The sequence below is a fragment of the Plecotus auritus genome (assembly GCF_963455305.1).
Source record: "Plecotus auritus genome assembly, chromosome: 7".
Classification (NCBI taxonomy): Eukaryota; Metazoa; Chordata; class Mammalia; order Chiroptera; family Vespertilionidae; genus Plecotus; species Plecotus auritus.
In genome coordinates, this window is record NC_137774.1 from 160857060 (window position 1) to 160869869 (window position 12810).

At 46.5% G+C, this 12810-nt stretch overlaps 1 protein-coding gene across 1 annotated transcript in view; it reads left to right on the plus strand.

Annotated features, from left to right (window-relative positions):
• The window catches only part of LOC308253745 (unconventional myosin-X-like), a 115089-nt gene that overhangs the window by 100679 nt on the left and 1600 nt on the right, over nt 1-12810 (plus strand). The window contains exons 4-5 of the mRNA XM_080679461.1: nt 2598-2785; nt 12279-12413. Coding sequence (XP_080535587.1) covers nt 2598-2785; nt 12279-12413 — 323 coding nt within the window. The remainder of the gene's footprint in view (nt 1-2597; nt 2786-12278; nt 12414-12810) is intronic.

Genomic DNA, 12810 nt, shown 5'->3' on the forward strand with positions numbered 1-12810 from the left:
CAAAAATGGGGCTCTCTCCATACCAGCCAGACACACATTTAACACATTCTTTGCTTTCTTTCCTTTTTCTTAATAAGAGATTTCAGATTATTGCATTTGGTTCATAGTCTGTTGTTTGCTGTTGGGTACGTTGTTTGCTATGGTATATGGGAGTCCATTTGTTGAATTTACTGTCAACCACAGCACGCATATTTTATTATTTGAACTCTAAAGAGACTATCCCATCCCTGAAAATCTAGTTGCCTCTGTTCTCTCCCTTACTCAGTGGTCTGTGATTGTCACCAGAGCATGTCTGTTCCTCACTTGGAGTTGACATCTGAAGATGTGTACTCTAAAACTTTTTATGAAGGTTAAGGAACATGATGCATCTTGTTATTCCTGGATTTGTGAACTTGTGTGTCTGGCTTCTTTAATTGGGTAGTGTTTTCAAGGCTCATCTGCATTGCAGCAGATAGCAAGTAGCAAGTACTTCGGTCTTTTTGTGGTGAATATTCCATTGTATGGATATTCCACTTCTTGATTGACATTTGGGTTGTGTCCACGTTTAGGCGATCATGAATAATGCTGCTGTGTCTTTATTAAAGTACCTGTTTTTAATCCTTTTGGGCATATACCTAGGAGAGGAATCATTGGGTCATACGGTAATATCCCTTTTATGTTTTTAACCTCTTTTGGTTCAATATATTTCCAAAACACATTACAGACCCCCTTCCATTTGAGAACAGTTATATGGAACGTAGATCCTTTGCTTGATGTTCCTGGCAGTCACCATGAATATAAATGATTACAAATTGCTGTAATATGGTACAGATGCTGTCCGGATGTTTCCTGCTTTCTGTCTAGTGTTCCCTGCGTTCCTCCCGCTCTGCTGCATTGCCCAGCCTGCCAGTGAATGAGAGTGGGCTTTGCATTAGGTCGCCAGGGTTCATTTCTCACCTCTGCCACTCACTGGCTGTGTGGCCGTCCATGGAATTTTCTCTCCATGCCTCAGTTTCCTCATTGGAAACTCAGGGATAGTAATACATTGAACTTCCCAGGGTTACTGTGAGTGTTAAAGGGGTCAGGCCCTCTGTATGAGTCTGCTCCTGCTGCCGTAAAAAAATGTAACTGACTGGGTGGCTCAAACAACAGAAGCTGATGTTCTCACAGTGCTGGAGGCTGGAAGTCCAAGATCAAGGTATCTGGCGGAGTTGATGACTTCCCAGAAGTTGATTACTTCTCCTCAGCTTGCTGTGTCCTCCTCTGGCCTTTACCTGTGCACACACATCCCTGATGCCTCTCTGTGTATCCAAACCTCTTTTCTTGTAAGAACACCAGTCAGGTTGGATTAGTGCCCACCCTAATGGTTAACTTCAACATCTCTTTAAAGGCTGTGTTTCTCTCTATGGTATAATCGTATTCTAAGCTGGTGGGGATTTAGGGCTTCAACATGAATGGGGGGCACAGTTCAGCTCATTGCCCCCCTAAACCCCTTGGCACATTGCATGCGTGCCATAAAAGCCGGCTGGTGGCCCTGCCGCCCCCTCTTCTCATTGGCTTCTTCTCTTGGGTCTGATACTGGAAACCAGACAACCACACTTCGGTAGCATCTTGCAGAAGTGCAAGCGAATGCTTATGTCCATACGGAGGGGGCATGAGGTGTTCCGGTTTCATAGCTCAGTGGCCTGTCCTCCTGCTCTGAAGATTTAGCTTAATGTCTGGCCTGGCTTTGGTTCCAGAAAGGTCCGCCTGTCTGTCTGCTCAGTTCCAGGTGAGTGACAGGCACTCAGGAGCCATTGAAATTACTGACTACCCAGGATTTTCAAAAAGTCTTGTTACTTTTTACACATTGAGGTTCAATACACACACAATCACATTTACCATTTTGATTATTTTAAGTACAGTTCAGTGCCTTAAATACATTTGCATTATAGGGGTGATCTTTGTAAGTTATATAAATGTCTAATCATGGGGTTGTACATCTGAAACTAGCATAATATTGTATGTCAACTGTAATTTAAAAATTTTTAAAAAGCATTTGAAATGTTGTGTAACCATAACCACTATCTACTTCTAGAATGCTCTCACCATCCCAAACAGAAACTCTGTACCCATTACTCTCCATCCCTCCTCCCCCAGCCCCTCTGCCTCTCTCGTTCTTTCTTTAATCCTGCGTTCATAGCAGCCACCTGAGAGGACAGGGTCATGACCAGGGCAGGGTTAGGAGGTCACAGGGACAGGGATTTGGGCCTGGGCTGGTTCACCATCTTTCTCTTGTGTTCCTTCCATAGCAAGTCCTCTTTGAAATGGCTGCATTTGTTTGTGCAGAATGACTAGATTTTGTACCAAAAGTTATTGGAAAAACGAATGCAGTGGGGAGCACACATTACCTTTCCCCTACGGGACACTCAGTGGATTCCCTGACATGTGGCAGCCCGCCCCCTCCTCCCCCCGCCCCCCGCCCCCGCCCCGCCCCGGCCGGCCCTGGCCCGGGCCCCGGCCCCCCATGGTGCCACATAGAGCTGCATGCAGACGCCCTCTGGCCCAGCCCCAGCAGGGGTGGCGGTGCCAGCCCTCACCCCCCAAGGCCGTGTCTAACCGTGTCCCTGTCCTTGCAGACCTACATCGGCTCCATCATCGCCTCCGTGAACCCCTACAAGCCCATCGCCGGCCTGTACGAGCGTGCCACCATGGAGCGCTACAGCAAGAGCCACCTGGGGGAGCTGCCGCCGCACGTCTTCGCCGTGGCCAACGAGTGCTACCGCTGCCTGTGGAAGCGCCACGACAACCAGTGCGTCCTCATCAGGTAACCAGGGGCTCCGCCCGCAGCGCTCGCCAAGCCGGGCCCCCACCCGTGCCCGCTGAGAAAGCCCATAAGCGCCTGATGCCTCAGGGAAGCTTTCCGTTTGGGATGATGGCTGGGTCCCTACAGCTTCCAACACACACGAGGCGCTCACTCTAGAGCAATTACTCCGTTTGTTTCTTTTTGGAAATTTGCCTGAATTACTCTTCAGCTTATTCCAGTTGTGAGGCCCGCGCTTCCTGTGGACGTAGGAGGTGTCGCCTAGTTCTTCACTGAGAAGGTTTGATGCTCCAGAGTGCTAGACAGCATGTCGCAGGTTTGAGCAAGCCTCTTTTTCCTCATACAGCGTGACTGCCCTAAATGGCTCTCCCAAATGGAAGACTTTTCGGTGGTTTTAACTGGACACTCCTAATCCGTACCTTTGAATTGGCTATAGAAAAGGGACTGCTGTTAATATGTTTAGGAAATGATAGGACAGCATGCTTATTGGATTTAGTTTTTTTTTCGAGGAGGTAGGGTCTTGACATAATCTCTTTCAGCTCAGTCTTCCTCATTGATTGGAATAAACCACCAGAAGCCCCAATGTCAAAACCTTCATTACTAGGAACTGTCTAAGAAGGAATAAATTCTGTCTCTTTAAAAAAAACACTTCTTCGTTTTTATTAACTAATTCAAAATGGCTCGTCACCTTTATTCTGGTGACATCTTTACTGGACCTTCTTATTAATTGTTTATATGGGGCTCCTGTTCTGGTGACAGTCAGCACACCCCTGGAAGGTGTCCAAGGAGGACGAGCTGATGTCACTTTCAGTGGGGTTTCCGTGGAGTCCCATGCCGAGCTGCGTGCCACTTTCAGTGGGGTTTCCATGGAGTCCCAGGCATTTCATTCATTTCTCCTCCAGGCATTCCCTCCTGGAGCGTGGCTGTTACTGGGAATCAGTGGTGTATCAACAGAACTGCCGGGAAAGATTTTGACATCTGTTTTAGATGGCTTTTTAGTCCCAACCTGTGGCAAAATAATCCTATTATTTTAAGAGGAAAGGGGTGTGTGCATTTGGGGAAGCCAACAAATAAGATCCCACCTACCCGCCGGATTTCTGATTCAGTGGAAGTCAGGCCCAGGAGACAGATGGACAGCCATATGGCCGCTGTAGACTTCCAGCCGATCAGGATCGCTAACATTGCAGCCCCAAATTAGACAGACAGCCCACCTGGTCAGAGTGCAGGCAGGTAACTGGTGGCCACAGTTCCTGTGGGAAACCAGTTCCAGATGGCGAGAAGCAGGCCAGCCTGTCAGAGAAGTGCTCCTGGTCCTGTGGGGCATGGGGTGGGGAGTGGGGGATGGGGGTGGGGCAGACATGCTAGAGCAGGCCCTTCCTGGAAACCTCAGGGAAGGGAAATGGAGGAGCCTCTAGCCAAGGATCTTCTCGAGGGGCTACCCCACCCTATGTGGTACCTGAGCGAAAATGGCTAAGAAATGACAGCTGTTCTTTTCTGAAGTATTAAGTGTACTGGACACTGTGCCAAGAGCTTTCCAGGCATCAGCTCATCGAAACCTTCCCATAGCCCTTTGATGTGGGTGTTCAGTAGGATATGTTCACAGAAAAGTACTGTCAAGGGTGTGTTCTTCTCACTGGCAGTTTTTACCCATAACTCTAGTTCTTGGCTCCTTGCTTTAGTAACAAATGGGCATGATATGAACGACAAAACAGTGCCTTTCTCATCCCCCCGCCCCCCCCCCCCCCCCCAGCCTCTTTCTTTAAGGGCTGATACTCGTTTTCTCCATCACCTTACTGGTGCTTATGTGCTGGGCTGTGGAATCCACTCAGAGGGACTATCAATTTATTCATTTAAGCAAATATGCAGGATTATAACTTACAGTTAATGAAAATAAAGCTACTTGCTTCATATATAAAAACAGAAGCACTATTTCTGGGTTCATTCAGATGACTTCACAAAAGTTCAGAAGTTAGGGTTTAAGGTCACTATTTCAGGTCACAGAATCTAGTTTAATAAGATTAACAGAAAGAAAGAGAACTTAATCTATTTTAAGAAGATCGAATTGTTTTCCACACTTAGGTACCTGAATGTTTGCCATTGATAATGGCTTGTGCTTATTACTTTAAGTGGAAAAAAAAAAAGAGAGAGCATGACTAATATATCACTTGCTAGACAGAGCAGCTTAGGAATAAAGTGAAAAATCAAATGAGATCATTGTGCATTTCTGTGTGTGTGTGTGTGTGTGTGTGTGTGTGTGTGTATGCAATAAAACGGAAAAGGGTTGGCATTTTCATGCCGAAGACTGTGGTCTTTAAAAGTCAGGTGGAGGGAGTGGGGGAAGGGAAGGGGGGGAGTGGATCCCTAACAGAAAGCTCCCATTGTGCCATGCTGATGTGAAAAAAAACTAACTGTATTTATCTAAATTAACTCAGGAAACAGTCTTTCAAAATAGATTTCTCATTAAAATGTATTTTGGCTTTTAATAGCTCTCTCCAGCAGGTTTTTTTTGTTGTTTTGTTTTTTAAGTGAGGGCTGGGGCTATTGGAATGAAGAGAAAATTGAGTATGAAAATAAAAATAGCAGGATACTGGAGCCCTATTTAGATTTCCTCAGGCATAGTCTGCCCCCTGGTGGCTGCAAAATAAGCCTATTTAGAACTAGACAGAACTTCCTACATCAATTTCTCTCTCACTTAATGAGCCCTCATCCCTTGGCCAAGGTCCCCAGCTGGTTGGTGTCAATGCCATGTCTCTCAGCTTCTAGTTCAAGCCTCTTTTGTTGGTCTTACTGTCAGGGTCATTCACCTCGCTCTGTTAAGCCTAGTTTTCACTTTTTGTGCACATTTAAATGAAGAATGCTCACGCTATTATCGTTTTAAATACATAAGTTCAGAATTTACTTGAGAATTCTTTTTTCATCTGACAGACGAGGTCAGCATTTGACCTTGGCTGACCTACTACATTCTGCCTTGACTTCAGTTTTTCATACATTGTGTTGGACAGGCAGAGTTTAGTTAATGATGGTCTTTTCAGTATATGTGATCTTTTAAGAGACATAGTGCAGGCAAGGGCTGTGGCTCATTCACCTTTGTCCAGGACAGAGTCTGGCAGAGGGCCCGCCTTCAACAGCTGTCAATCAAAGGATGGACAGAAGGAACAACTATTGGGTTAGGACCTCTTCATCCTTTGCATATTTTGGTTTTCCAAAACCAAAGCAATTTCTTCTTAACTGTCGTTTAGATTCTGGAATGATAATTGGGTGTGTGGTATTTTTCTCTTTCTCGTAATATATTTAGAAGTGATTGAATTGGAACAGTGAACAAAACTTGCACCCTGGACCAGAAAGGTACCAACCAGAATGAGGTGCAGGACGTGCCTCGTGCTCATGTCATACCTCAGGGTCCTGTGCTAGGCTTTGGGGATGTAAAAAGAAGAATACCCAATCACTGCCCTTCAGGAACCTCTACTTGGACGGGAAGAAACTGATGTAAATAATTTCCATTCAGCCTGCCAAATGCTGTAATAGAAAACATGGCTGCTCAGTGAAGGTGCCAAGAGAGCATTTCACAGAGAAGGTGACATGTGACCATGTGGTTATACAGCCAGCAGAAAGGGTAGGAAGGACACAGAGCATTTGCAGAAACAGAGATATTTGGTCAAACAAGGATACTTAGGAAGTGGAAGGTATGCCTCTAAGGCTGTGGGGTTTGCTGAGGGGCATGAAGGAGCTGGGAAAAGACAATGGGAGAGAACTGATATTTATTGAGAAGACAGGCTTGTGTGTAATCCTCAGAAAAGCCCAGGCATTTGGGGAAGCTGAGGCTCAGATTTTGAATAACTTGCTAAAGAGACCAGCTATGAACAACAGACACAGAATTTGAACTTGAGTTTCCCAGTGTTTGTTTCAGATCAGAATCCTAATTCCTGGTACAGAGTCGAGCGAACTTTTAAGGATTTTGTCCTGCTTGCTAAGATCTTTGGACTGAATCCTCTGGGCAATGCAGATGTCTTCTTGGTCTTCTACAAGCAAGGGAGCGGTGGATGTACACTCTGAGAAGATCATGTGGAGTGGAGGGATTTGATTGACAGGACGGAAATGTTTTTGGATGTCAGCAAAGGGCCAGGGTGTACATATTTCAGGCTTCGTGGGTGAGACTCTCTGTTCCAACTGCTCAACTTTGCCCTTGGGGTATGAAAGTGTTTATAGATAGTCCACAAATAACAGCCGGGCTGTGTTCTGATAAGACTTTATTTACAAAAATGGGCAGCTGAGTAGATTTGGGGGCCATAGTTTTGGGACACAACTGCACTGGTCTGGGACAGTGGTCGGCAAACTCATTAGTCAACAGAGCCAAATATCAACAGTACAACGATTGAAATTTCTTTTGAGAGCCAAATTTTTTAAACTTAAACTTCTACTAATGCCACTTCTTCAACATAGGCTCGCCCAGGCCGTGGTATTTTGTGGAAGAGCCACACTCAAGGGGCCAAAGAGCCGCATGTGGCTTGCAAGCCGCAGTTTGCCGACCATGGGTCTGTGGGGTGGCTAAAGGGCCCCATTTGTGGCAGAGGCCCATTCCTTCCTGTGTGGTCGAGATCCCTCTCCTGCTCTCCCGGGGACTTCACTCCATCTCTGAAGTCTGCTTGACCTGATGCTTTGGCTGTTTGGCATCATCATCCAAAATTTCTAGTGTGTTTCATTAAAAAAAAAAAAAATACATGCACCTTTGGTTCACGGCCCGTTACACCACATGTTCCTCCCATCTCCTCCATGGGGCTCCTTCCTGGCTCTGTGGGCACGCCTCCCCTCAGTCATGTTCCACCTTCTCCTCTTCCAACACCTGCCTTTCCTCTCAGATCTTCATGACCGCAGACTGAAACACCTCCCACGTCAGTTTCTCCTCTGAGCTCCAGACACACATCCATGAGCCCTTGAGGCGTCATCACAGATGTTTCACAGGCCTCTTGGGTGCCATGTCCTACATCCATCCTCGTTTTCTCCCAGAAGTGTGTTTCTCCTCTCATGTTTTGCATCCTCAGCAAGTGGCCTTTCCTTTCTGGAGATCCCAAGCCTGAGATCAAGAAGTCATAAAATTACATATAGCAACGCATGTTGCTTTTACATGTACACTTTGATGAGTGCTGCCAGTTGTGCACACCTGTGTTACCAACGCCCAGGTCATGCTAGCAAGCTCCCGGCTCTCAGGAGTCATTCCCATGCTCCCTGTCACTTAAAACCACCCCTCCTGACCAGGGGCCCCCAGCCCTTCTTCCTTTCTCCCTCCGCAGTCCTGGGCCTCACTTCTCATCTGTTCTCACATCTTGTTTCCCACTTCCTCCTTTGCTCCCTCCATCCATTTTCCACACTCCGTACTCTACACAGTGATTCTTTAAAACCTTGAACCTGGTCATGACCCTCTCCTGCTTAACACCAGTCTTGTGACTTCCCATTCTGCCAGTGATAAAATTCTGAAAACATTTGATACGGCCTGCGAGGCCCATGTCAGTACTCTGGGTTATTGTTTTTTTGTTTTTCCATTTTCACGCTTATCTTTGTACAGTATAAGCTCATTTGGGTTCATCTGGGTGAACGTGTTTTCGCCGAAGCCCATGTTTCTGTTTGCAATCGAGTTGGCGTCAAGGGTTAGGACTCGAATGGCCCTGGGCTAAGGAGAAAAGAGTAGGACTAGAGATGTAAGTGATATGTTTGCTCCAAGTGAAGGTGAAATAACATCGTAATTGCTGCAGGAGTTACTGTTTTACGTGGCTGGAGTAAGGGAGGGGGTGGAATAAGTGAGTCACAACTTGCCCGTGGTAGAAAAGGCTCCGCAGGCTGAAATCGAAGCAATAGGGCAGTCAGGGTGCAAAGTGAGCAAAACGAAATGAACCAGAGGGTTCAGTTAGTCTTGTTAATTTGCCTTTTTTTTTTTTTTTTTTTTTTTGGTGTTATATTTTCCCTTTGGCTGAAATCCTGACCCCTCCTCTCGCCTTCCATTCCCTCTCTTCATTTTCACCCAGTTAATCGCAGAGCATATTTTTGCATTTTCCCAGAGAGGTCTTTACGGAACCCTTACCCTCCATCTAAATGATGGCTTCTCCCATCTAAGATTTCTGTTTGACAGTATTAACCATCATTTGTGCTTCTGCTTTGAGATCATAGACAAACAGTGTCTGTGGACGTTTTGCTTATGACTGTGGCCCAGACCGTAGGGCATAAAAGGCATGTGAATAGGCATGGAGGGGTGCTCTTCCATTGTTTCAAAGATCGTGTTGGTTTACCCTCAATAAATTGCCTTCGTTGGGAACGGTAAAGTCGTAGGCAGGGTGGGAGGTGGAGAGGAGGTATAGAGTGAGTCCTCCCACAGAGTCCTGCCGACTGGGCATTAGTGTCTGCAGCCATCAGGCATGTGTCTGGGTTTTAATGACTTGTGAGTTATTTATTTTTATTCGTTGCCTGGTTTATGTCCTGTCCCCAATCCTGTTTACAGTAGCCACCAGTTCTCATCTCCCAGTACAGTCCTGTCAGAATTATGTGAATCGTAGTTCCCAAACATGGCTTCATAGTAGAATCATCTGGAAAGCTTTTTAAAATAGTGATGACTGAGTTCTCCCCTATAGGATTGGCGCATACTAGGGGAATCTAGTGTGCAGCCAAGGTGGAGAGCTTGCAGAGCATGGCGTAAGCCTCAGCTTTACTTTTCTTCCACGTTCACCCAGATGAACCCAAACAGGTGTACTTAAAGGAGACACTTGCAGAAAATGTGGTCCAATGTGAAAAAGGGGGGCTGAAGATTGATGTAGGTCGATATCGGGGACTGGTTAATGGCCGCGAATGTCCTGGGTTTTCTTCTCTACCAAGTCTTTGCTGTCCAGTTTGAAGGATATCTTCTCTGAGATTGTATTGTTGCTGTGCTGTGTTCGTCAGGGTAGGCTGATTGCTGTACAAACAGCCCCCAAATCTCAGGGGTATAACATGAGCATGGTGTATTTCTTTTTTTTTTCTTTAAATATATTTTATTGATTTGTTACAGAGAGAAAGGAAGAGGGATAGAGAGTTAGAAACACTGATGGGAGAGAAACATCCATCAGCTGCCTCTTGCACACCTCCTACTGGGGATGTGCCCGCAACCAAGGTACATGCCCTTGACCGGAATCGAACCTGGGACCCTTGAGTCCACAGGCCGACTATCCACTGAACCAAACCGGTCAGGGCAAGCATGGTGTATTTCTTACTCATCTCCCATTCCTACATGGGAAGCTGAGAAACTCAACTTGACTCCGTATTATTTTGTTTTTGAGATGTGTTATTCCTGAGGGCACCTGGGTGGCAGGTAGAGTCCAGAGGACCACGAGGGGTGTTAGCCACCAGACATGGGAGCAGCACATGTCCCTCTTGCTCCGTTGTTCAGTTGGCCAAACTCGGTCCCTGTTACTGATTGCTGTCCTTAAAACAGGGGGGTGCAAATGTTGTCTGTTCTGTGTGCTGGAGCATGGAGAGTGAGATTGCGGAACACGTGACGTTATTTCTGCCTCACATGTTTTAACTAGAGAATCATGCCTTTGAGTTTGTTTTTTAAACATAATTTAATGATCAACAACCACTAGAGAGGTGAGTGTGTGTTTTACTATCAGGAATTATTTAAATCTCTTCTTGTAACTTTCTCTTGGGTTCTGTGTTGTTCATTCAGTGCATCCTTGCTGAATAGCTCGGGTCTGCCAGCCACAGGGCTGGGCAGGTGCCAGCTACGGGAAGGCGAATGCTAAGCCCCATGCTGGGGAGATTCTGGTTGCTGGTAACAGAAAACCCAACCACAGTTGGCTTAGCATGCATGGCTCTTATTATCTCAGACAAGACAACAGGGCAGTTTCAGGGTTGTGGATTCAGCCACTCCCGCTGGCTTTCACTTTCTCAAGGTAGGTGTGGATTCCCAGGTGCTCGTCTCCAGCCAGCAGGGGGTGGGAGGGCATTTCTGCCTGTTCTCTTTGGTGTGCATTTAGCCCTCCCCAGGAGCCCTCAGCACACACTTCACTTTCAGTCTCTTTGGCTGAAATGCTGGTGCCTGTCCTTGTCAGCGGACAAAGGGAATGGAATGACTGCAATCGGCCTGGACCAGTGGAGATGCCCCATGGGCCCGTGGCACCCAGCAGGGCACAGAGGTGTCATTTCTAAGTCATTTCCTCTCCTTTATTACACGTGTTTAATCATTCACCAAGTGTTCAGCAACATTCCTCTCTTATGATAACTTCTTAGATTTTGGCACTCAAAGAGCACTTCTTTACAACTTACGTGGAGCTCATCTGTTTATGTCGCCCATTTAGCAATTACCAGCATGCTGCCTTGTGATATCGGTGGCATTGCTGTACTGTTATTCATGTCCTGGGTTTACCTTTTTTGTAAGTTCTCTGCCTTTTTACTACTTCTGCTCTTCCCACTGTACCGAGCATGGTGCCTTACACAAAATTAAGTTTCCCCTTCAAATCCCTTCCATCCCCATACTTTCCTTTCCGTCTCCAGCCAGCTGGACTTGTCCAGGAACTACCACCTCAGGGTTATGGCAGCTGATCTCTCCGAGGGACCCTCTCTCCTGGAGCATTAACTCCAGAGCGACTCTGATGCGCTGTCTTTGCCTTCCGTCTCATGCAGGTGCCTCTGAAGGGTCAAACTCGATCCTTTGGCTCCCTCGCTCCACCACTTCTACTCAGTCCTGCTGACCTAACCAGAACCGCACTCCCTCGTAGACCTTTCCGAGCTCATCTGACTTCCGTGCTCTCGCTCACATTGTTGTCTAAACCCAGTCCTTCCCCTTTCCTCTTTGCCTGGCTGGTGTTTGCCAGTCCTTTAAGACACAACTTGTACCTTACTCAGTTCTTTCCCATTGACCGCCCCCCACCCCTGCATGGCTTTGTTCCCTTTCCCTTAATTAACCAGCATTAAAGTAGGGCTTCTCCAGGACTTTGGATGCAGACAGATCTGGTGTTAAATTCTGATTAAGCTTAGCTGCTGCCTCCCACTTAGGACAATCATGGGAATAGAGTGACTTAGTGTGGGTTGAGTACTTGAGGGTTCATATTTCATTCCCTCAATAATATTTATGACTGATTGCATTTCTGTGCACATTTACCTGCTTAAAATGCCCCAGAAACACGCTGATAATGTGCTTTTTTTCATTTAACAATGTCTTACCCAGTGCCTGTGACCAGCCTGGCACTGTCGAGGTGTCTGGGATATGCTCGTAGACCTTCCCTCCCACGAAGGGCACCGTCCATCTAATTACCTTATCTTAGCAAAGGTAGTTCTGTTGACCTCATATGCCCTCTGAGGCCAGTGGGACAAAGGACTTCTCCTTTCTTTCAACTCAGCTCTTGAAACAGGCATTTTGAGTTCTCTCTTTCCACCTTTCACCAGTTGTTCAGTGGATGGGTTGCAGTGACATTGACCAAGGTGGTTTTTGTAAAAGAAATTATAGAAGCACAAACTTTCACATTTTGTCTTTCAGTGGTGAAAGCGGGGCAGGTAAAACCGAAAGCACAAAGTTGATCCTCAAGTTTTTATCGGTCATCAGTCAACAGTCTTTGGAACTCTCTTTGAAGGAGAAGACGTCCTGTGTTGAACAAGCCATTCTTGAAAGCAGGTATTTCTTTGTCATCTCTCTCGTTTCCTGCAAATAGGATTCACTTTCCTCACGGTATGGCTTTTTAAAGGAGGAGTTAAAACTAGTGGGTCTGTTTCCTCTCTTTCTTGGACTTCTCTTTCCTCAAGGAAAGGTCTTGACACGCATATAGCAATTTCTAGTAACCCAAGCAACAGAACCTGACTCTCCATCCTTAGGCCAGGGTTGAGTTGGGGAGGCCTCCTTCTACCAGAGTCCTTGACCGGCTTTTTGGAGGCCTTGTTATCAGCAGGAATTTCCGCCTCCAGCCACTGGAGACAAGTGAGCCTCTGTTCTGCATTCTGCCCCTGGAAGTGCCACAGGAGCAGGTCGCTTATTTGTAGCTTCATGTGGCAGAAAATCACTGATCCATCCGATG